Source organism: Herpailurus yagouaroundi, unplaced genomic scaffold (genome assembly GCF_014898765.1).
Source record: "Herpailurus yagouaroundi ecotype Mexico unplaced genomic scaffold, PumYag 267, whole genome shotgun sequence".
Lineage (NCBI taxonomy): Eukaryota > Metazoa > Chordata > Mammalia > Carnivora > Felidae > Herpailurus > Herpailurus yagouaroundi.
The window spans coordinates 834,073-857,425 of record NW_024412484.1 but is presented as its reverse complement, the minus strand read 5'-3'; the positions used below and the strand labels follow the sequence as shown (position 1 = coordinate 857,425).

The 23,353-nt window shown below is 65.9% G+C and overlaps 1 protein-coding gene and 1 long non-coding RNA gene across 7 annotated transcripts in view; one reads left to right on the top strand and one right to left on the bottom strand.

Annotated features, from left to right (window-relative positions):
* The first annotated feature begins 425 nt into the window (after nucleotides 1-425).
* On the top strand, nucleotides 426-5,460 carry LOC121021223 (uncharacterized). The gene is made up of 2 exons (XR_005786457.1): nucleotides 426-537; nucleotides 3,929-5,460. It is a non-coding gene; the product is annotated as an uncharacterized LOC121021223 (long non-coding RNA).
* A 9,707-nt stretch (nucleotides 5,461-15,167) lies between these two features.
* Nucleotides 15,168-23,353, bottom strand: part of RXRA (retinoid X receptor alpha) — an 85,101-nt gene continuing 76,915 nt past the window's right edge. For 5 of the 6 annotated variants that reach the window (XM_040461463.1, XM_040461467.1, XM_040461466.1 and 2 more), the window contains 3 exons: nucleotides 22,275-22,366; nucleotides 20,477-20,582; nucleotides 15,168-18,823 (listed from right to left, as the gene is read on the bottom strand). In XM_040461463.1, the coding sequence (XP_040317397.1) occupies nucleotides 18,676-18,823; nucleotides 20,477-20,582; nucleotides 22,275-22,366 (346 nt within the window). In that variant the 3' untranslated portion in view covers nucleotides 15,168-18,675. The remainder of the gene's footprint in view (nucleotides 18,824-20,476; nucleotides 20,583-22,274; nucleotides 22,367-23,353) is intronic. The other variant, XR_005786456.1, reaches the window with a different exon arrangement.

The window sequence follows — 23,353 nt, the reverse complement described above, 5'->3', positions numbered from 1 at the left end:
CGGACGGTCTGCAGGCGCCTGGAGATCCATCACCGTGAAAGCCTTCCGGGAACCCAGGGAGGCCAGTGCCGCTACGATCCCATCTCACGGGAGGGGAAACTGAGGCTCAGAGCGGCGGGCCACGTGGTCATGTCCACGCAGGTGGTGGGTGGTGTGGCTGGGGGTCGCACCTAAGCCTGTAGCCCAGGACCCTCTACGGGCCCACACGCCTGGCACCCGCTCGCCCCTCGGCCGACACAGCCAGCGCTTACGGGGAGCCCTCCGGGAGCCGAGATCTCCAGAGACGCGAGACTTCTCGATTCACAGAAGCTAGAACACAGGGAGGGCAGACCGTGTGGTCCACAGCAGAGTCTAAAGGAGGAAGAAAGTCAGGCGGACAGACATGGTTCAAGAGGGCTTCCCGGAGGAAGGGGCAGCGTCACAGAGCTTCTGCGCTGCAGCCCCAGGGCCACGTTGCCAAGACCACTTGCGATAACCAACCCACTTTGGGTCTTTCCTAGGCTGTATCCACACCCAGCCAGGAGGCCACCGACCCAGGTGAGAGCCCTGCCGTGCGGCTGCCTCCCCTCCCGCCCATACCACCGACGACAGGAACGAGGAGGGGAGGCCCCCGAGCTCGGCCACAAGCAGCTGCTCATCACTGCGGACCCTCTGCCCCTCCCCCCGCCGGCACCGAAAGTTCTGGGGCTCCTGGGGATGCCTGCGTCTCCCGTGGTGGGGACGAGGCCCTCAAGGGGCTACAGGGGGGATCGCTAACAGGCTTATGGCCAAGGAGCCCGGGCAGAACGGGCAGGGGGGCACCCCACGGAGCAGGTAGGTGCGTCTCCCCCTGGGCTCTGGTGGGGAGGTCTGGGGGGGGGAAACACCCCCCCCTCCACCTCCTGCAGCTCCCCACCCCCACGCCACCCCCATCTTCCCCTTGAAGAGCTGACAAAGGAGTCGGGTCTGTCCCCTCCCAGCTGGGCCCAGTGCATCGTCCCATCTGACCCCAAAGTGCGACTCAAACAGAAAGTGAAGCAAAGACTCAGAAGACAGGCGCTCGCTGCAGGCTGACCCAGGTCCCGAACCCGCCCGTCGGACCCCTGCCTGGTGCTCCCACCCCACCCCAGGCCGGTGGAAAGTCCGACAGAGAATCAGCAGCACACTGCCAAGGCCCCCACCGGCGGTGGGAGGGGGACAGAGAGCTCCCTGCTGAGCAGAGAGCCAGCGGCTACTTTCCATGGAAAAAATGTCTTCAGACCCCCCCAGAGGCCAGGAGGCCCCAGCCCATGACTCAAGGCTCTGCTGCAGCCACCGCTGAATCGCTTCCCAGACAGACGCGCCCCCCCACCCCCCCCCCCCCCCCTCCTGAGCCAAGCTCCGACCCCCTCCCATCTCAGGGCCCGCTCCAGGCTGAGCCCCACAGCCCCGAGAAGGCCCGGAGCCCTCTGCCTGCACCCCCCGTGTCCTCCGGGACCTCAGCCGGGTCCCACCTGTCCGGTGGAAGGAGAGGCTGGGGGAGGAGGGGGGGGGTGGTTTCTACTTGGGCCCTATGGGTCCACAGGGGCTGTGCTCAGGGGACACCCTCCTGGGTGGGCTCCCAGGGCAGGGCCTGGCTTTCAGGACTGACACAGTTCGGCTGGTCCGGTTGAACCTGAGTCCCTTCGGGCGGACACCCGCTCGTCCTTGCTACGTCACTGGGCATCTCTGGTTTTATTTCAAGAAACATTTCTGACGAAACGTGGAGACGGCAGTGGGCTAGCCTTCCCCCCCCCCCCCCCCCCATGCAGACTGTCCCGACCGCGAAGTCCTTGCAGGCAGCGGGGCTATCTGGGACGGGCTGTGGTCCCCTCCGTCGGGGGCCTGGGCTCCATCAGGGTGGGGGCGGGCAGCATCTATGGGGAGGCCCTAAAATCTTGACGGGGAGTTGACATCCTTTCCTGTGCAGCTCCTGTCACGTTCCAGCACCCCTGCTCTGGAGTGGGGTCTGGAGACCCCGGCTAGTGGTGCTGGGACAGGCAGAGGCCCCGACCCGAGGGCAGGGGGCACAGAGGTCAGCTGTCACCCTCACTCCCACTCCAGGGCAAAGGTGGCCAGGACCTGGGGACGCCGTGAGGGTCACCGGCACTCATCCCCACACCACAGGGCACCCCCGGAAAGCACTGGAGTGGGCGCCCTCTGAACTGGGGAGCCCCGAGGGCTGAGCCAGCCCTGCACGCCCAGGGCACCACCCCCCAAGACCCGGGAGCCCGCGATGCCAAAGGCACGGCCGGCGGGCAGAGCAGAGTGGGCTGGGCCAGGCCCGGATTCGTGCCCCCGGAGTCGGTGGGCTCGAGGTGGGCTCGACAGACACTGAACTTCAGGGAGCAGCCCCGTGGAGCGCTTCTCCTCTGTGGCCCCCCCCCCCAAGCCGGGGCCACCCGGCCAGACGCCCCAGTAAGTCCGCAGCGGGGAATCCTGTCCTGCCTCCCTCGCCTCTGGAAAAGACCCGTGGCCCATCGACTGTCCTGATTCGAAAGCCAGGAGCCGGCCTGGGACCCATTCCGTGTTCGTGTGTCACCAAACGATCTGGGGCCTCATGTTTTCTCCTGACGTCACCCGCACGGTCTGCATCTGAAGCGGCTGTGAAACCCACAGGGGCATAATCGCAGTTGCCTCTGCAAAGTGAGATCAGATGGTTTTTCCAAACCTCCCCCAACCCCTGCCTCCTCCCCCGCTCCCCCTCTCGCTCCTTTTTTCATTATGTTCTTTGGACCACGTCCAGATGTTTCCTGCAACAACAACCCTCCAAAAATTCACAAAAAAGAGAGCAAGAGTGAACAGCTTCCTGCCGGCCGGGCGACGTGGCGGGGCGGGGGCGGCCGGCCACGTCCGCAGGCCAGGGAGGAGGCGGGCCCCAGTCCGGCCCGGGTCCTCGGCCGCCCCCACGCCCCGGGTCTAGACCCCGGGAGGACACGGTCCCGGGGCCCCGGGGCGTTAAGGACAGCCCCTCTCCCCGGAGGCCGGGGCCCTGGCCACACTGTGGGCCGAGGGGAGGCCGTGGCCCGGGAAAGAGCAGGGCAGGGCGTCAGGACCAGGCTTCGGGCTCAGACCGTCCTGCTGGGCCTCCCAGCCCCGCAGCCGAGGCTGAGCGGCCGCGGGGAAGACACGTCTCCACGCGGAGCCTCCGTTTCCACAGGACGGGGGTTGTGCTGGGAGCCTTAATTAAAAGCAGCCTCTGTCCAGGGCTGGCACCAGGGAGCGCCTCAACTGGACCAAGTCACCCGGAGGCAGGTGTGGAGCTGAACAGGGAGGGCAGGTTCCGGAGGGCTCGCGGCCAAAGGGACACCTGTGCCTCAAGGGGAGCCCGGTTTTTCCGCAGGCCCACGTCGAGGCCGGGGGACAGCTTTGAGCAGAGGCCCGAAGGCTGGACAGACACACTGTCGGGGTCCTGAGGCACCTCCTGGGGGAGAGGGGGCTGGCACATGAGGGCCCCTGGTGGGGTGTGGGACGGGGCCAGGCCTCCTGGCCCTGTTGCCACCACCAAAGCCTTGAGCCAGCGGGGAAAGACCCAGATGCTGCCTTTGGAAGCCCCTCCCAGCCCCCAAGCACTCCAGCTTCTGAGATGACACAAAGTCTTTGCGTCCAAAGTTGTTCGCGTCCCCCCCACCCTGTCTGCTTCCCTGTGACCCAGGAGGTTGAGATCTGGGATGGGGCTGGCACAGGTCCCCCCGAGCCCACGGAGCCTTTGCACATCTGTTCTGCGCGGGGACTCTGGGCTGGCAGGTGGATGTCCTGGGTGGGCAGAGCTGGGGATGCGGAGGGGAGGAGAGAGGGGTCAAAGGCCCCCAGGGAAGCCTCAGCCAGCTGTCACAAGCGTGTGTGGTGCCCTGGGTTCCTGGAACAGGACTGCCCTCTGGGGGCCGTGAGGGAAACGGGGCCGACACCTTCCCCACTCCCCTGCCTCCAGGACCAACCACCAGAGATGCGGCACAGGCGTCCCCAGGACCAAGCTCAGGTTCAGCGATTCACTAGGGTTCACAGAGCCCAGCCAAGCCGCTGCACTCACGGTCACAGTCTCTTCCGGCCGATGGACGGCGGTCAGCTCGCCCAGGACCCTGTGTGACCACACACGCGGGGTGCAGCCAAGCCAGGAAACCATCGGAGCTCAGGTGTGTAGGTTGTCACTGGGCATCGGCCACGTAGACGCAGCCGACCTGAGCCTTCTGCGCACCCCCCCACCCCACCCCCCACCCCCGAGGTCCAGCTGAAACCGTGTGGCCCGAGGGCCCCCGTCGATGCCTCTGGCGTGGGCCGAGACCCCAGGCAAACAAAGGCAGGATGACATCCGAAGGGCCCAGAGGTCGCCTCCCAGCAGCTGGGCCAGGGCCAGACCTTTGGAAAGTGCCGGCTGTGGGTACACCCCAGCTGCCCGGTTAACCTTTTCCTGCCCAGTGACACAGCCCGCCGCGCACCATGTTGGGAGGCACCGGGCCCGAAGGAGCCCGGGTAGGGGACAATGGGGAAAGAAAGCATCAGGCAGACTTGGAGCACCCCCCCCGGCCCACCCCCGGGGTGGGGGTGGGGGACAGGATGCCTGCCGCCCCCTCCCCCTTGTAGGTGGTGAGCGGTGGCCACGCGGATGTCACAGAGCCCGAATCCACGCCCAATCTCACACGGAGGCCCACGCTCCTCCCACGCGCCCACTTGGCCCCTCGGCGAGGTGGGCCCTGCTCGAACCCGCCCAGGCCCCCCAAGAAGAATGCGATGGGACCACTTCAGCCTCGGAATGTGCAGCGAATGTCTGCAGGGGGCAGGGCGGGGCGGGGCAGGGGCTCCGTTTCTCCCTTCCGGATGAAGCCCCAACAGAGGAGGCAGCTTCGGGGGACGGAGGGGCCCAGAACAACCCCCTCCTCTGATGGCAGGGCAAGTCACCACCTCCAGAGAGTAGAAGCGACCTGCCTCTGGTCACGCAGAGCCGTCACGGCCCTCAGCCACCCCCACACCGGGCACCCGTCCAGAGACGTCCCCGATGCAGGTTTAATCTTCTGATTCTTTGTGGAAACATTTTGGAAGATCCGTATCTAACGGCTTTTGTGAACACGGTGGCTCTCCAGGCTGGTCCCCGGGGAGAGCTGTCGAAGCAGGTAGCACCCAAGCGGGCTGGCCTGGGCCCCGGCGGCAGCGACAGACTTTCAGTTCGGCCTAAAGAGGACCAAAAAGCAGGAACCAGATAATCCTACCGGCCCTGCCTGCTTACAGACAAGTCTAGAGAATCCCCGCAGGTAACACATAGGCCAAGGTTCTGGAAGGTTCACGAACACAGGCACAACGGCCCTGTAAGCGGCAGTGGGACCTGGCCAATAGAGCTCAAGATTTGGGGCCCACCTGGCGTAGCTGAACCCCCAGACCTCAGCGTCTGTAACGAGAAGATGCGAAAACATCAGCACTGGCCCCAGGGGTAGAGATAAGCCCTAACAAGAGGGCTTAAGCCAATGGTTCCTTCAGGAGCACCTGGTGGGGTGGTCACGGAAGGTCCTTGATTTCTCCAGACTGTCCTCGACCGTCATGAGCCCCACCCGGGGTACGGGGAATGGAAGCCGAAAACTTTGCGCTCACTCAGAGAACTGCCTAGTCATCCTTCAGTGCCTAGCTCGAAGGGGGAGCCTTCCAGTCCCTCCTCCATGGGTTGCGCTCTCCTCTGTTCTCCCACAGGACCTTGAACGGGACCTCCTCCTGACACACAGCGGCCCACATTTGCTGCCTGCATGCAGCCCCATGAGAATGTTCTGGACTGTCACGGTCCGATACGCCAGCCACTAGCCACATGCGGCTTTGGAGAGCTTGAAAGTGACCTGTACAAGTGGAGATGGGCTGGGAGCGTAAATATATACCAAATCTCAAAGACTTTGTACCCCCAGACCAGATGCAAAATAGCTCATTAGTAACTTATATTGCTTGCATATTGAAATGACACTAACTCTATCTATATGCTGGGTTAAATAAAAAAAAATTATTAAAATTCGCGTGCTTCTTGACGTGACTACTGGCACATTTTTAATCCTGTATGTGGCCCACATGGCATTTGTGTCACAGGGACTCTGCTAACTGCTGTCTGTGGAACCAGCTCAGATTTCCAGGCAATGTTTGCTGAATGAATGAATGAATGAATGAATGAGTGGGTGGGTGCTTAGGCCGAGGGCCCCGGAGCCTCTGACTCACCCCAGCGTGACTGTCCTGTCGTCCTGCAGCCCCCTCGTCCGGGCTACGGCCCACCCACATGTCACGTGCTCAGCCGTGCGGGGCACCTGGTCCTGTGCTGGGGTCTCAGGGCACCCCGAGGAGAAGACGGGGAGCCCCCGTGAGCAAGGAGCCTCAGAGGTCGGTTAGCATGCCCCTGACCAGCTGGGGACGTGGGGGGGAAGGCATGGCGCTGGCCTTTTTCTCAGAGTCTGCGAGGCCAAGGAGAGGGAAGCAGGAGGGTCGTGGACAGTTGGTCGGGGGCAGAGTCACTTGAAAGGCGGTTGGGAGGAGGCCGCTGGAGCCATCAGATGTCTGGCTGACGCTTAGCCATGTGGGCCTCATGCTGCCCAGCCTCTTTCCCAACCTCCTCCTGGGCCCCAGGCACGGGCTGCTTCCTCCCCGTCTCTACTCTGAGCAGTTCCTTGAACACCTGACACACTCCCGCCTCTGAGCCATCACCCCTGCTGTTCCCTGCTGGGTGGTCCTTCCCTGGCTCGTCACATGGCTGGCTCCCCGTTGAGACCTGCTCCCACTATGTACCCCAGGTTGTCTTCCCTTGATTCCTCAGACTGCTTGGCTGGGGCTGATGGCCCTGGCCCCCCATTGGCCACTGGATGCCCTGCAGAGGCTGCTGGTATGTCCCTCGCTGCCCTTCTCTTACACGACTTGCTCAGAACTGGAAAGGTGCCCTCCTGGGCCTTTCTGCAGGCTCTGGGGACAGGCCAGGGCATCACCTTGGGGTCCAGGGTGGTCACAATTCATAATCACGTCACACCGGACAAGGTCTGGCCACGGAGGGGCTCCCACTGGACCTCCCCCAGGCCTGGGGGCCTTGATCCCCTCGTCCTGCATCCCTCCCCGCCCCGCCCCAGCAGGTGCAACCTCCCCACCCACTCCCTGCCCTCCACGTGTGAGATGACCAGCTGGGAGGCGCATGCAGGGGCTCTGCGGGGGGGGGGGGGGGGGGCGGGGGGCAGGCGAGGCAGGTCACAGGGTTCCCGGGGCCTTCCTGTCTGGCTTGGAAAGCTCCCTCTCTTGTTTTCCGCTCTGTTTCCAGAACAGGATGTGGGAAAAGCAAGCATTTAAGGACAAGAGGACCCCTCAACCAAAATGAAACCAGAGATGCTGATATCGGGCCCCTCGACGCTTCGGGGCTCCGGGCCGGGCAGCTCCCGGGCCCCAAGCGCGCGACAGGGCGCCGACGGCCCCGGACCACCCCGCAGGCAGCGCGGGGCGCCTGGACGCTGGGAGAGGGCGGGCCGGAGACGGTTGCCAGGGAGACGGCAGGCTTAGCCAATCAGCAGGGTCCACCGCCGGGCGGCGGGCCGCGCTCGGCGGGGCGACGCTGCCCTCTGGTGGCGGTCGCGGGTGCCGACAGCCTGTGCTGCAGTGTCCCCAGACACCCGGGGAGGCCTGACCTCATTCCAGGTGCATCACACCTGTCCTGAGGGGCAGGGGCTTCTCGGGGAGAAGGCTGAAAACCTCCAGGTGTGGCGAGGTTCCCGCCCATCCCGTGCTCCAGGGACGTCACTTTTTGTCGGAATCACGCCCACGTGCAGCCCCACAAGTCAAGGAAAGGGGTTTGCAGGGACTACAAAGAGCCCGTGAAATGTCTCTTTGAATTTGACTCCGTTCAGCGCTGTAATCCGCAGAGTTCAGCGTGTGCAGAGATCGGCTTTACTGAACCCGCTAGTTCCATAGCATATGTATCCCCTAAAGTTGCAACATCCAGGGACTTCCAGCTTGGAATAATTGGATGGCGCCACCCACTGTCCACCCGGAGATGTGCAACCCAGCTGTACAAGCGGCCGTAACTCCTGGGCTAGGGGAGGGGGTCCGGGACCGTTGGAATTCCTGGAGCCCCAAGAGGGCCTGTCCAAAGTCACAGGGGTGGCCGCCCGAGGGGGCTGGCTCCAGACCCTTAAGCCGGCTGCCCACTTGCCCCCTCACCCCCAACTGACCCAGGGGAGCAGGTGCACAGTGACCGTTCCGGGTGACTGGCTGGCGGGTGCCCTGCCTCCACTCTCCTGAAGCCGCCGCAGACCCAGCCCGTCAGGCCTCCGTCTCCTGCCCCCAGACAAGACCTCAGAGTCCGTCTCAGCACAGTGCTCCAGGCAGCTCTGCCATTGGTTGGAACCGGCAATCAGCCCGCCCCCCCCAATCCAGTCTGTTTCCTCCTAACTCGTTATTTGTGTGTGTGTGGATTGCTTTTGTTTTCCTAATGAAAATCCATTTGCTGTTGTAGCCAACAGTCATTGGAGTTGTCCTCACTGGCAGACTCCCACGCCCCTCCCTCGTCCCTGCTCCCCCCACCCTGGGGCCCTCTGAGACCTCATGGCCCTCCGGCAACGCCCGTATCTTCTTCCCCGGCCCCGTGGGCAGCCTCCACTCGGCTCACCGGGGACCCTGCAGCCCAGGCAAGTCCCGCCTTCCACTCCCACCCCCCACTCCCCACCCCCTGCACTGACGCCCTGCTTGCTCTCCCCTCCTACGACCGACCGTGGCCACCCAACCCCGGACGGGGAGAAACTCTCAGAAACCCTGCCTGTCTGGCGGGAAGGCCTGCACGTTTCTGGCTCGGGGGCCCCTCCACCCCGGGTCCGGCGGGCCTAGGGCTCGGCCAGTGTTGCGGGAGAGCTGGGGGCTGAACCACAGAGCGTAACGTGCGCGCGGTGTGGCCCCTGCTTCCGAGGTCCCCAGTGTGCTCAGGACCCTGGGCGCCCCTCCTTTCACTTCCCTTCCTCCCCCCACCTCCCTCCCTCCCCCCCCCCCCCCCCCCCCCCCCCGCCTCTAAATATGAGATACTAATAAGGGCGTGCTGTGGAATCTTTCTGGAAAAGCCAAGTCTTCACTTACAACAGCTGGAACATCTCACAGGGAAACTCATGGGTTTCCGTAAGTAAGAGCTCAGACCACAGTCGATGACTTTTTTTTTTTTGTATACGTGCCGCTTCGATTTTCTAAATAAACTTTTTGAATTTCGAACAGCATTAGATTTACGGAGAGGTACAAAGACACCTCAGCGGCCCCCCACGCTGAGCCCCCCTGCCCTGCCCCCCAGCGGCCTTTCCACGCTGTCCTGTCACGCTGCTGGGCACATTTGTCCGACTTTGGTTTTCACCCAGTGCCCTCTTCCTGCCCCCAGGGTCCCCAAGACCCCACGTGACATTTAGCCACCACATCTCCTTGGACCCCCCCCTGGAAGGAGAGTTGCCCAGACTTCCCTTGTTCCGAGGACGACGGGCCGGGCGTCCCGTAGAGCGTCCCTCCACGGGATCTGGTCCCCAGGTGGGTGCTTAGGTGGGTGGGGGTGGGGACCGCCAGGTGAGGCACCGTCCTCACCACATCGTCTCGGGGCGCACGCCGTGGCCGTCACCGGTGGTGGCTCTGGCCACTGGCCGAGGTCACATTGCCCGGCTTCTGCACTGTGGAGCCCCCTTCTGCCCTTCGACACCGTCCCTCGGCCCAGCCCGTGCTCGGGAGCGGGGTCAGGCACCACCTCCCGGGCGCGAAGCATCTAAGCCAACTATCTAGCATTTTTCTCACGGCTCTTTGACCGCCTCCCCGTTATGTGTTCAGGTGAGCGCGGACGGACTCACGGGTGTCTGTGTCACAGCTGGAGCCGTCGGCCAGCATGACCTCCCTCCGGCCGGCCTGGGCCACCCGGAGCCGTGCGGGTCACGCCCGGTGTCCGTCCGACGAGCCCCACTCCTGGGCCTTCGCCGTTCTGATTGACCGGACCCCTTTCCCTCTCTGGCCCCGAGACGCCCTGGGCTCCTGCGGTCCGTCTCCCGCCCGCCCAGCCCTAGAATCAGCCCCATCAGAGGCCGGGGTCTGGGTGCCCGCCGGCGGCTTCTGGTCCCCTCGGCTGATAGCGCGGGGAGGTCCTGTGTGCCTCCCAGCAGGAGCGCGCACCCCCGTCTCCAGCTCTGACCCACCGCGTGGCGGCCGCAGCCTCTGTCCCCGCCAGCCTGTCACCCCCACTCCAACAGGGACAGGCCCGAGCCCCCCCGCACTTAAAGGCAAGTGCCAGATCTGGCACCCCACACCCCGGGAACGGCTTCGTGGGCCCCAGCTCGCCCGCACACGCACCCTCTGCCTTTAGCTTTGCAAACACCCACCTCTGTCCCCGCCCCCCCGCCCCCCCCCCGCCCCTCCGCCATCCGCGAGGCGGCCGTGCACATGGCACTACATGCGGGAGCCTGTTCTGTGCCCGTCTGCCTCCGCCCCGCATTCTCCGGAGGGCCTGGGGCCCTCGGTTTGCACACCGCAAGGCTCCCTGCTGGGGCGGCCGAGGGCTGTGGGTTTTGACAGGCGCGCAACGCCACGCACCCACCGTTTCGGAGCTCGCTGCCCCAAAGGGTCCCCTGCGCTCCACCTGCCCAGCCTCCCCCTGCCGAAACCAGTGTCTGCTCGCCCGCTCGGTGGCTTTGTGTTTTCCAGGAGGCCCGGTGAATGGAGCCACACGCTGTGTTGCCCATTCTCTCCCCGGCCTCCGCCGGCCGCCAGCACGCGGGCACGATGCGTCCAGGTCCCTCTGCGGCCTGACAGCTCATTTCTCGTTCTCGCTAAGGGTTCTCCGTGTCCATCACCTAACCGGGGTGGGGGGGGGGGGGGTCTGGGCTGCTTCCCATGCGGGACGATGGTGACCAGAGCTGCCGTGAGCGTTCATGCGCGGGCTTGGGTGGGCGTGTCGGCAGGGCCGTTGTGTAAACGGCCAGCCGTGTGATCGCTGGGCGACATCTCGCTGTGGGGGAACCCACCGCCCCGCCTTGCAGCCTCCTCTGAGGGAGACGACGTGCCAAAGTCTCTCCACCTTCGAAGCTCCCACCCGGCCTCGGGGAGCTAGAGCGTCCGGCGAGGGAGGTCCGCAGGCGTCGGCCGGCCTGCTCTTCCCCGGGCGCTGCCTGGAGGCCGCGGTCCAGGCTCCACTGCCCTGTGCGACCCTGATTTGTCTCCTTCCCTCTGAGGTGACTCTCAACTCGGAGGCTTCGCGGAGCACGCTCTTGACCGCGTTCACCCGGCCACAGACGGAAGACTGAGGCCCGGGAGGTAAGCGTTGCACCCCCAGATCTCCAGCTGGGGTTGGACCCGGGGGCCCGGCTTCCTGACCCTCCAGCCTCCCGGGATGGCCCTGGCCACCGTGGCAGCTGCTGGTGTGGGCAGGGCGGGGGAAGCCAGGCCCTCTCCCGTCTGCACCAGAGGCCTGTCGTCCCCACCGCCGGGGAGGCTGTCGAAGCTGCTCCCCAGCCCTGCTGCACCGGGACACCCCTGAAGGGCAGGTGGCCAAGGAGGGTGCCATCTGGTTCATTCCGGCCCCTGCCCCATGATCCTCTCTGGGCAGCGGGCCAGAATGGCCCAGAAGCTCCCAAGCAACCCGTGCCCGTAAACACCACAGCCAACACCGGTCCCCACACCGGTCCCCGTGCCAGTCCTTCAGTGGGAGCGGGTTCTCAGCCCCGGCGTGTGCAGCGTGCTCTGCTTCATAGGTGTTGGTCACAGACCCCACAGCCAGCCCTGCCAGCTTGGGTCAGGGTCACCAGGTGTCAAGACAGGGCCTGAGGCTCAGGGTCAAGAACACCTGTGCCCGGGTTGCAGTGCGGAGTCCAAGCGGTGGGGCGTGTCGTCCAGTGAATGAATGAATGAATGAATGAATGAATGAAGTCCCCACCCTCCAGATTCCCACCGCCCCCCCACCCCCCCACCCCACAGGCAGCTCCAACCTGCCCTTGGATTTTCACCTTCAAGGGCACAATGATGCCCCACCTTCTGGGTCCCCATCTCCAAAGCCACCTCCTGGGCCCCAGGCCCCAGAACCCGGGCCCACAGCCCTGGCCTTCTCCAGAGGTGGACCCCCGGGGGCTCTCTCTCTCTCTCTCTAAAGGCTCCAGCCCCAGCCCCTGTCCAGGTCCTCGCCCCGTGTTGGAGTCTCTTCACAGCAAAATAAAACAGCATAGTGGCAACTTCAGAGCATCTGACCTGGATGACCAAGGTCTCGTACACCCACATCACAGTTCTGGGGTGTGAGGCCTTTTGCCTTCATTGTGGGGGGGGGGGGGCGGGGAACCGAGGTCCAGGCGGAGCACACAGTGGCTGGGCTGCCTGGGCCCCCGCTGGACATGTCCACAAGGCACGTGTGCCGGCTCCACCCCAGACCGTCACATTTATGGGCTCGGGGGCTGGGAGCCGGCTCCTGGGGACGCTGATGCACAGAGAATTAGGAGCCGCCGCGGGTAGGGGCTGCAGGGGCGCCCGCTGAGGGACGGATGGGACAAGAAGGGAGCGGAGGAGGCAGGGTGAGCTCTGCCCCGGCGCCTCCAGCAGAGGGCAGTGCCGCTCTGTGCCTCGGGCACCCGGGCGCCAGGGGTTGGGGTCTGGCTTCCCGAGGGGGCTCCCCCCACCCCCAGAGGACTCCCCAGGGGCTCTGCATGAGTCAGGGAGGCTGACCTGGGTGCCCTGGGCCCGGCGGCTGGAGGGCGGCTGGAAACGACGCGATGGCGATATTCCGACACTCCCAGAACACAAGGTCCCCAGCAGCCCTTGAGTTTAGGGACAGATGGGACCATTTGGGCACTAGGGGCTGGGGACTGAGATCTTCACATGGTCTCCCCTCCCCAGCTCCAGCACCTTGCTGCCTGAGGTCCCCACAACTTCCCTGACCAGCTCCGAGGGGTTCCTGTCACTGGATGCTGCCGTCCTCATGCCCAGCGATGGCACCAGCTCCTGTCATGTGTGTCCTAGGCAGGGTCTCTCCCCTGCAGCCGCCCCCCCCCCCCCCCCATTTCCCATCCTCCCTTGCTTCCTGATGGCAGGGCCAGCCCCTTCCTGTCACTAGAGAGTGAGTGCTCAGCACCGTCCCTCCAAATCCCCCTGGCCCACGCTCACCTCTCCCGTTACCAACCCCAAGCCCTGCTGGACCGATCCCGCTGGTGGCAAACCTATCAAGCCCAGCATCTCTGGTCCAGGTGACGGCCCCAGGCAGGTGTCACGGAGGCAGCTGGAGGCAGCAGGGAGGCCCGAGGCCAGGTGGCCGTGCTGTGTGGGCCCATGCGGAGCCCAGGGCCTCTGCTAGACTGCTGGAAACTCAATAGCACACAGCGGTGCTCCCGCTCCGGGGGGTCACCAGGGCCCCTGCTCACCGCAGGAAGTTGGTGTCAGAACCTTCCTTCCGCCTGACTCCTCTGTGCTCCCTCACCGGGATGGGGGGTGGGTAAGCACGCTGTCCCGGGTGTGCTCCCCAGAGCCTGCGTCCTGGAGAACACTTGGGAGGACCCTGGGCTGGGGCAGGGTGGCCCCCACAGAGGTCATCTCAGGCCCCTGGCCACCCGGGACTGACTCAGACTGACAGAGAGGGCCAAGCAGCTCGGCCCCGGCCTGGAGCGCCCCCCCCCACACCCCCACCCCGGCTCATTAGGAAGACACAGGTCTGCCCTGCGAGCACCGGCGCAGGGCCTGGGGAATACTGCTTTCCTGGTCTCCCCCAAAGGACCCTCGAGGCCCCTCCTGGCTCTGCAGCTGTCCGGGCCGCTCTCGGACGGGGACATTTACACCTGGGGCCCTCCCAGCCCACAGGAGCCCTCCCCACACGACCACTCCCGAGGGCCTCGTCCAGAGCCGGGCTGGCACCTGCTCGGGGTACACGACCGCCGCTCAACAGTGGGTTTGGTCGCGTGGAAGGTAGGACAAGGGGTCCGTCAGCAGGGAGGAACCCTCCCAATTCCCCAGGCCCTCCCAGGACTGACCCTGCCTCCAGACCAAGGAAGCGGCCCCCCGTGGCTGGAATATACGTGCTTTTGACAGGAACAGAGCGTGGGCCAGTCCCGGCGAGGCCAGAGCGGGGTGGCTGTGCTGCGGGGAGAGGTGGGGCTCTCCATGCCCGCCCCCTTCCAGGCTGAGGTTGTCCTGGCTGAGCTCCCGCGGGCAAGGCCAAGGCCTTGACCCAGGGGAGGGTACACGGAGGGAGCAGCAGGCCTGACAGGCGTCTTAAACTGACATCAAACCACGTCGTCACTCGCTCTAGTCCCACGGGTGCCCCCGACCCAGCCCTGGGGCCTGGGGAGCGACTCGAGGTGGCGGTGCGGCCGCCTCGCCAATAAGCCCCAGGGGGGAGAAGGCGGGTGAGCCGCTCCCCGCTGCGGCCTCCTCGCACGTCCTGGGGCTACTGAGGTCCTTGCACCCGTGTGTGGGTGTGTGCGTGTCCTGTGTGCACTGTGGGAACGTACGTGTGCGTGCACACACGTGTCTTGTGGGTACGTGTCGCGTGGGGGGCCAGTTGTGCACGCGCGCACGTGGGTGAACGCACGCACGTTGTGTGCTCGCGTGTCGTTGGTGTGCACGTGTGTGTGTGAGCACACTCGGGGAGGGGAGGAAGGTAACGAAAGGGGAGCCCCCGGCCTGTTGTCGCTGCACGCGTTCCGGCGGAGAGCTGCCCTCACCCTGCGGCCAGCTGTCTGGTGCCACAGAGCAGGACCCCGCCCTCAGGGCTGGCAGAGCCTCCCTGGGAAGGTGCCTGCTGGACAGAGGGCACACGGGAGGGCACAGGCACCACCTCCAAACCGCGGCCTGGCCCGGCCCGCAGGCAGCGTGGACGCGAAGAGCATTTATCACACGGGACGCAGCAGACGGGGTGTCATCACCTCGTTATTAACGGGGCAGCGAGGTGACCTCCTTCGTTTTGTGGCCTGTGTGTGGACTGCTCCCCCGTTCGGGCTCGGGCAGCCTGGGGCAAGGCAGGTGGCCGCTTGCCCGCTGCCCACGGATGTGGGGGGGGACCCCTCTCGGACCTGTGGCCCGGCCCCGGGGGGGCTCCGGAGCCGAGCAGACCCGGGAAGGCCCCGCCCCCCCCCCCCAACCGCGGCAGCCGGAGGCCCTGCTCGCCCCTCGCGCGGCCGACTTCCAGACCCAAAGCGGGAGGCCTCCCCGCCCCCCCCTCCCCGCCCCCAGAACAAATGAGAACCGAATGGGGATGTATTTTTAAACGCTCATATTTTGTTTCTCCTCTCAGTTTTTCTGTGTTTCTTTCCACGTTCTGACACCGTTGTTCGTCCGTGCCCGGCACCTGCGGTGGCGGTGTTCAGAGAACAATCACGCAGGGAAGGAAGTTCACAGCCAAACAGAGTCTCAGGAAGGCTGGCTGGCAACGGGGGCGGGACAGCGCAAGGCTTTAAAGACCTCTCGGAAGGGGAAGAAAACCCTTGAACGTCTCGGGCCCACCCCCGCCCGAGGGGGACGTCTGCGCGCAGCGGTTGGTACAAAGCCCGTGCGCCGCGCCCCAGGCTTCGCGGGGAAGCTCTCGCCTCCGTGTCCAGAAGCAGAAACAAAACAGGTCCCACCCCCCCCCCCATCATCCAAAGATACATAAGGGATAGAATTACATTTGTACAAAAATAGATACCAGTTTTTTTTTTTTTTTTTACCTTTCCCGATGCTTTAGACATTTTATCTCTGTGTGTACTTGTCAACCTCTCTAAAGCGTTAGCTACGCGTCCCAGCTAAGGCATGGCTAAGAATCAGGGGCTGATGAAGCTGCTTGCTCCAAAGCATCTTAAAATAGATGCACTCCTTGCCTTGACATATTCATTCGAACCCGGATTTCACCAAAGGAGGGGTCCTTATTACTTGCTCACAGGAAGCAAATGTACAGGAACACGGGAGGAGGGGCAAAGTCTGCATTAAAAATGAAAACAAAACGCTGGTAACTGCTACGCGTGTGCTGCGTGTCGACGGCGTGTGGCTCCACGCAGTTCCTCTCTGTACAGCACGGACGTTTTACACCACACCCCTGCGAGGGCAGGGACCAGGCCACGCGCGCGAATTCCGTGATGGGGACAACATCAGCTGATTACCCACTGGCTGCATGTCCGGCCGGGCCCTCCTAGGGGCCCCCCGCAGAGGAGGGAGCCCTGCCGTGGCTCCCCATGCTTGCCGCCGGCCCGAGTCCTCTAGGAACGCCGAGACTTGGAAAGCCGAGGGCGTGGGGCCATCTTCCCCCAGAGACCGTGTGTTTCCAGGTGACAAGGGCAGACTGGCTTCCAAGGAGACACTTGACGGGGGCTGGGGGGGGGGGGGGGGCAAGCCAGAGCCTGGCTTTGCGGACACCTTGCAGATGCGGGACGCGGTCATCTGGGCTCCTCTGCTGTGGGAACCCCGTCTGCATGTCAAAGCAGGGCAGTGAGTCCGCGGAGCAAGTGCGCGGAGGCACCTGCAGGCCGGGGCCCGGGCAGCGTCGGCCCGGCCGAGGCGGGACGGGCAAGAGGTGGCTAACGAGCTGATGTTAGTGCTATCTTTAGAAAATTAAAGATTGTCCCACCAAAATAATAATAATAATAATAATAATAATAATTACAAAAAAATCACCTTAATGGAACCAGATTGGTAATACTATTAAAGGTCTGGTCACATAAAAATCCTACCTCTCTACTGAGCAACGGGCCGTCTCCCCATCTACCGCCTTCTCAAACAGCACAGGATGGATGACAAGGACAGCAGACAGATGGAAGGGAAGGGCAGCCCAAGGGCCTGGGACGCTGTGCCTGCGGGCTGTGGGGGGGCAGGGCGCAGAGGGGCTGGGGGTTTCTGGCTGTCGAGGTGGCGGGAGCCCGGGGGCCTCAGTGCTTTACGGACTAACAGCCGGGGACCCCGGGGCCCGGAACGATGACGTTCCCACGTGCCCGAGGGGGCGGGGTGGGGAGGACCGGGTGCACAAGGCACCAGGGATGCTGGGCGAGGGGCAGTCTACCATTTATTTCCACCACCGGGGACCCCGCGAGGCAGTCCCCAAGAGTCCCTGCGTCGCTGCTGGTCATAATGGAGCCGCCAAAGGCTGCTGGGATTTGGGGGAGCATCTGGGAGCTGGGCAGGCCCCAGCACACCCCGCCTCTGCCGCCCGCCCGGCAGGGGACACCTCCCCACGTGATGAACGGGGTGGACGGTGGAGAAAGGAGGGTTTTGTGCCACCTCAGAGCCTCTGCCCGGAGCCTCACTTTCCGGCTTGGCCGGGGACTCTGGAAGGAAGAGAGCCACAGCTACTTTCCCCACGGAGGCCTGAGGGCCAGCAGGCCTGCCTCTCCGCATCCTGCCTCAGGACCCCCCCCCCCCCCCCCCCAGGGTACAGGTCATCCCCTCAAGGGCCGAGAGGGCAGGAGCCGTCTGCATCCCCTCACCCCCCATCCCTGCTCAGGCCCCCACTAGTGACAAACGCTGGGTTCATGGAGGATGAGGGGTGAGAATAGAAAGTACTCAGACCAAAGGGAGGGCATTACAGTGCAAAAGAAGCCGGTTCAACCTGAGAGAGCCCCTGCACCCCCGGAGCTCGGAGCGTGCCCCCCCCCCCCCACCACCCAGGAGGCAGCGCCCCTGCCCGGGTGGGCAGAGATGCTACGGAAACAGGTGCTGGGCTGGATTGGGGAGCCATGAGCCGGAGCAGGTGTCCGATGGAGCCCCACATAAGGCTGCTGCCCAGACAAGACAGCAGCCGGGCTGGCTGTCCCCGAGCGGCATCTAGCCACAGGCCCGAGGACGCTGGCACGCGACGTCCCCGATTCCAAGAGGTTCCGACACACAACAGCCAGCCAGCACAGGGGGCCTCTCTCCCAGCAGCTCCAGGAAGCAGCCCCACCGTCCTGCCGGGCCTCTGGCTCTCCATGCCCCCCCCCACCCCTGCGGGCCTCCCCTCCTCCCACCCCTGCCCGCGAGGTCAGCTGAGTCACACCAGCGTGGCCGGGACTTCTAGGAAGGCCGGGAAGCGGGCTCGCCCTCCAGGAACCGGGCGCGAGCCCGCCCCTCCTCACAGGCCGAAACAGAAGGCAGAACGGAGGACGGGCCACGCACTGGGTCTGGCTACCCTGGGTCGGACGGGGCTGTGCGAGCGAAGAAACTGAAACGAGGGTGATGCAGAGAGAAAACCGAGGTGGGAAGGTGGGCGACCCCAGTCCCGGCAGCCTTGAGCTGGCCCCCAGAACCCTGCACGGAGGTCAGTTCCCGTTCCGGTCGGCTCGGGGGCGAAGTTGCAAGCCATCTTTGGGAAGGGGCTGCTGGCCCGTCCCCGCGAGGGAAGGGGAGCCCGGGGCCCCGGAGCCCCTCTCAAGTGCCCCGGGGCGGGGACGGTGCAGGTGGGGTCGTTGGCACCCCGCCACTGACGCTGGGCGGGGCGCGCTGGCCGGGGGGCACCTGACGGGCGGCGAAGGGGCCACTGCAGACACAGGAGGGTGGCGCGGGATGTTCCAATCACCAGCGGCCGCTACAGCTCCAGGGCAGGCCGGCGGCCAGGTGAGCCGCGCTGCCCTGAACGTAAGGAGGCGTCGGCAACCTTAGGCTTAGCAGGCTGGGCCCCCACTTCGAACAGGCCAGGCGGAGAAGGGGCGGGGACGGGGCTCAGCCGGACGAGCAGCTGGCGGCCAGGAGGAGGGGTGGCCAGGCCGGGGGCGGGGGGGGGGGGGGCCGCGGGCGGGCGGACGCGAAGGACGGGCCGCGGGCCTAAGTCATTTGGTGTGGAGCTTCCAGCATCTCCATGAGGAAGGTGTCGATGGGCGTGTCCCCGATGAGTTTGAAGAAAAAAAGGTGTTCCAGGCACTTGAGGCCGATGGAGCGCAGAGCAGGAAGGCGCAGCAGCAGCTTGGCGAACCTGTGGGAGGGCCCGTGGAAGAGGAAGCAGGCGGCCCTCCCCCCTCTCCCCTCCCCCCCTCCCCCCCCCCCCCCCCCCCCCGTGCCGGTGGCCGCCTGCTGGGCGCCTGGGGACAGGACCCAGGTTGGTCCTGCGCCCACCGCCCACCGGTGCTGAGCCCGAGGGGGAGGTGGGGCCGCTCAGCCGGCCAGGGCCTGGGGGCGGGAACAGGCAGGGTGGACACAAAGACCCCGAAGGAAGATCCAGGTAAGAGAGACCTGGGATGAAGAGTCAGGGCCAGGCAGTGGCTGGGCTGGCGCAGGCCGAGTCGGGCATTACGGGAAAGCTAAAATATGTGGGTTCTCTCTCTCCAAGGGCAATAGGGAGCCACAGCAGGATTTTAAGTCGGGGAGAGAGCTACGAAACCGGATCAGAGTATCAGCAGTGCCTTTGGCCACAGCGGGGAGACTAAGGTGGGGCCGTTCGTGGGCCAGGCAGCAGGTCTGTGCTCGAGCAAGCCTCACCCCATGAAGCGCTGGCATCCCGGGTGCTCCATGCCAACACCCACCCCTTCCCCAGAAATAGCTCTATTGGAGCTGGGCCAGAGGCATGATCCCCAGGCCCTGCCTGGCCCCTGGGGGTGGGGAGGGGCAGACTGACTGGGGGAGGGAAGGGGGAAGGCTGGGGCTCTTGGAGGAGGGACACCAGGCTTAGCTGCTCTGCCACCAAGGATAGTGCCCTGTCCCCTCCGGGGATGTCCACAGCTGCCCCCCCCCCCCCCCCCGAGCAACCACACGGACCCTCGAGGGGCTGCGGGGCCTCGTTAACTATTCACAGCGCCTGCCTGTATTTCAGGGGAGAAAGCCCTGGGGTTGGCTGCCATGCAACCCACGTTTTAAAGGCAAAAACGCAGCATAGAGGCTGGACCGGGGCCAGAGAAAGCGGTTTTCTGCTGAGCTGGCGAGATGGGCTGCGGCGTGCAGCCAGGAAAAACAAGCAGGCCTGCCCTCCATCCTCCCCGGGACGTTTCAGTTTCAACCAAAGCAGATGAGGCCGGGAGGGAGCGGGGCACGGTCGGGTGCGCGGGCCAGCGGGCACCGCGGGGCGGGCGGGGGAGAGGGAGGTCTGGTGTCCGGGGCTGGGGGCACGCGCCCTGCCAGGAGAGGCCCTTTCGGAGGGAGGGGCTAGAGGAGGACGACAGGCACGGCAGCACCAAGCCACCTCCTGTGCGTCTGGCCCCGCGGCCCCAGAAATGCGCCCCAGCCCTGCCGGCCCCCCCCCCCCCCCCCCCGGTCAGGTGGGAGGCAAACTCTGAACACGTTTATTTAGGAAGCACCCGCTCTGCGCTGGCCCCCGTCCCTGCTGGGGGCTAGCACGCAAAGGCCCCGCCTCTAGGGGTTCCCTTCAGGGGCGGAGGAGACCGCTGGCTTCGTTTTCACACACCCCACGGAGACCAGCACCTGCCGCGTGCGCACCGTTTCCGGTGAGTTGCAGGGGTGTGTCAGCGCATCCGTGGGGTCCCCGCCCTCCGCACACCTTCCCTGACGGAGGCGGTGCCGCCTTCTAATTCCCACAGCCGTGCGGGAGAGCGGGCGGCCGTCCGGCCTGGGGCCAGGGGGTCTGCACTGAGGCCCCGAGGGCCCCCGGGGCAGGGGGCCGGGGCCGCGGGCTCACCTTCCCGGCTGCTCAGGGTATTTGTGCTTGCAGTATGCCTCCAGGGACGCGTAGACCTTCTCCCGCAGGGCCTCCACCTCCGCCGGGTTCGAGAGCCCCTTGGAGTCTGCAGGGGAAGGGGCTGCGGGTCAGAGGCCTTGGCCCGGGAGGCTGCACGGGACACCCCGGCACTCAGGCGAGCTCCCCGCTCGGACGAGGCCGGCAGCCACGAGCAGGCTCTGGGTCCCGACTTGCCACTCGCTGGCCACGGGACCGCAGGCCCATCCCTGGACTTGGCGACACAGCTTCCCCATCGGGGCTCAGACGCAAGGGGACTGCCCTCCCCCCCCCACTGGTTACCGTGGCAACCAGGCTGATGTCCCACCGTTGCTGCACTTGGGACTCCGTTCCTTTGAGGTAGATGAAAGCTCCGAACCTTCACCCCAGCAACACCCCAGAAACAGCCGCCCCCCCCCAAGTCCTGGGACCCTGAGGGCGGGAGCCCGGTCCGGAAGGGGCTCTGCCCGTGGACGGCGATGCCCGGACCACAGCCACCAAAGCCTCCAGGGCCCGCCGGTGGGATCCGAGGCGCACGGGGCGGGCCAGGGCTCAGCTGGGTGAGCGTCGTGGGGCTCCCGGAACCAGTCGGAGCCCACCGGGCCAGGCAGTTCCGTCCAGCGTCCTCTCTGCCTCCTTGTCTCCCGGGGCTTCCCAAGGCCCAACAAGCCAACGTCCAACGAGCCCTTCTCTCCCCGCAGCAGCCAGCCCTTGGTGGTATCGCGCTAGGGTTCACGAGGCCCCGGGTCTGGTCCCAGCCAAGTGTGGTCCCACCTGATGGCTTGGGGGCCGGAGGCTGGAGCCCACCACTGCCCGCTTGCTGACGTCTGAAGCCGGCCCCACAGCGGCTCAGCCACGGGACAGGCCCGCCGTCGGGTCGCCTCTGGGCCCCAGGTCGGGGGGGCGCTCACAGCAGCACTGCCCCGGCAGCCTGACATCCCGGCAGGTGCGCCGAGGCCCAGCTTGAATGCCACAGGAGGCCTGGGGTCCTGGGCCTCTCGGGGACGCGCCAGGCTTCTCCTTAGCTCAGCGCCCCCAGGCCCTGAGGAGGCCCCAGCTCCAGCCATCTCCTTCCTGTCCCCAGCAGCCCCACACCCAGGACTCGGACAGCGAAGGGGCACCAGCGGCCGGGCCACGCACAACTTGAACGGGGACCCCACCCGGGCGGGGCCGAGATGTGTGGCCCGGCCTCCCACGCTGGCAGGATCACAGGCTTAGAGCATAAATCTGGGGGACAAAATGCCCCACAGAAACGGGGTCTCCCCTAAAGGAGACGTTCACGGATCCACAGGCGGATCCCTCAGCACTGGAGCGGCCGCAAGGCAGGAAGGCAGGGGGGCCCGCTACCCCCCCCCCCCCCCCCCCCCCCCCCCCGCCCCCGCCTTCACCACGGCCCGGCCAGCTCGCCCACCTCTCCCTAGAAGCCCGCGGCGGCCCCGAGCCTGCCCCCCTGCGTCCCCACCCGCCCCTAGCAGACCTTCCGGGCTCCAGACCTTCCCTACGAGAAGTTCACGAAGACGCTGCCGCTTCCAGCGACCGGGATTCTGGTGGCCGGTGGCGCCACGCCGCGGACGCGGGGCTCAGAGGGCTCGGCCACAGGCCCCGCCGCACCGCGAAGGAGGAGCGCGAGTCACTGAGCCCCACTGCCCGCGGAGGCCGCCACGTTCTCACGCCCACGAGAGCCACGAGAAGGCGGCGGTGTGGCCGCTCCGCCAGCGAGGAGGCCACGAGCAATGGGCCGCGAGCGCCAGGGGGGCCGTACCGGGGTTGAAGAGGACGATGGCACGCAGGCAGCCCAGCTCCGTCTTGTCCATCTGCATGTCCCGCATCTTGGACACGAGCTCCGTCAGCACCCTGCGGAGGACGCGGCACCGCGGTCCCAGTCAGGCCGTGGCCTCGCCGGGGACCCCCGCGGCTTCCCCAGAGGACTCGCTCGGGAAGCGGCGTGGACACCGGGCACAGCCGAGAACGGCCGGGCCAAACCCAGAAGCCGCCCGGCCGGGGCCTGACGTCCCCCGTGCCCCGCGTGTGGTCCCACCCGGACACGGGAGGCTCCCTTTCCTTTCTCAGGACGGTCTGCAGGTGGGATCTGCCAGGAAGGGACCTGTGACAGCGGCACCGGGGGGGAGCCAGGGACCGGGACACGGTGGAAAGAGTCCGCCGCCACGGCTCCCCACGGCTCGAAGCAGGGCCGTGGTGCACGGCACCCACACCGCTCCTGTGGGTCCCCCAGACGTGGCCCCCCCTTGCTCCTTCCCAGCTGCCCGAGGGGGCTTCACTTCCAGACCAAGCCATGCCACCTGTCACAGGGCGAGCCCCGACCCAACCTCAGCTGGCCCACCCCTGCGGGCAGCCGGCTCCTGGGTCCCCGGGCTGCCTGTGCTCCCCGACCTCGTCGGCCTGCTCACTGGCCCCCAGAACTCGACGGCCGTGTCCAAGAAGTGGCAAGTGGCTGGCGAGGCTGGGCCACAGGGGACCAAGGACCGTGGCCTGGGAAGAACCTGGACGACCACCCCGAGGCGCCGGGGAGCCCCCAAGGGCCTGCGGGCTGGAGAGGGGGAGATCCCAGGGAGCCTCGGGGACAGAGTGGGAGGGGACAGTCGCCTACACGCCCCACCACCTCTGCTGCGGCCAGTGGGGCCCGGAGGCAGGGGTCACCCGTTCCATTCGCTCGAAGGGCAAGGAGGAGCGGATTCCTTCTGATGCCGCTCTGGGCCCACTCGGGGTGCAGCCCCACGCCTCTGTCGCTGTCACCTCTCTAGCAGCTGTGACACAGAACTGGCGGCTGGGTGCACGGTTGGTGCTGCACTCCTAAAGCAAAGCAGATCCCAGCAGGCTATC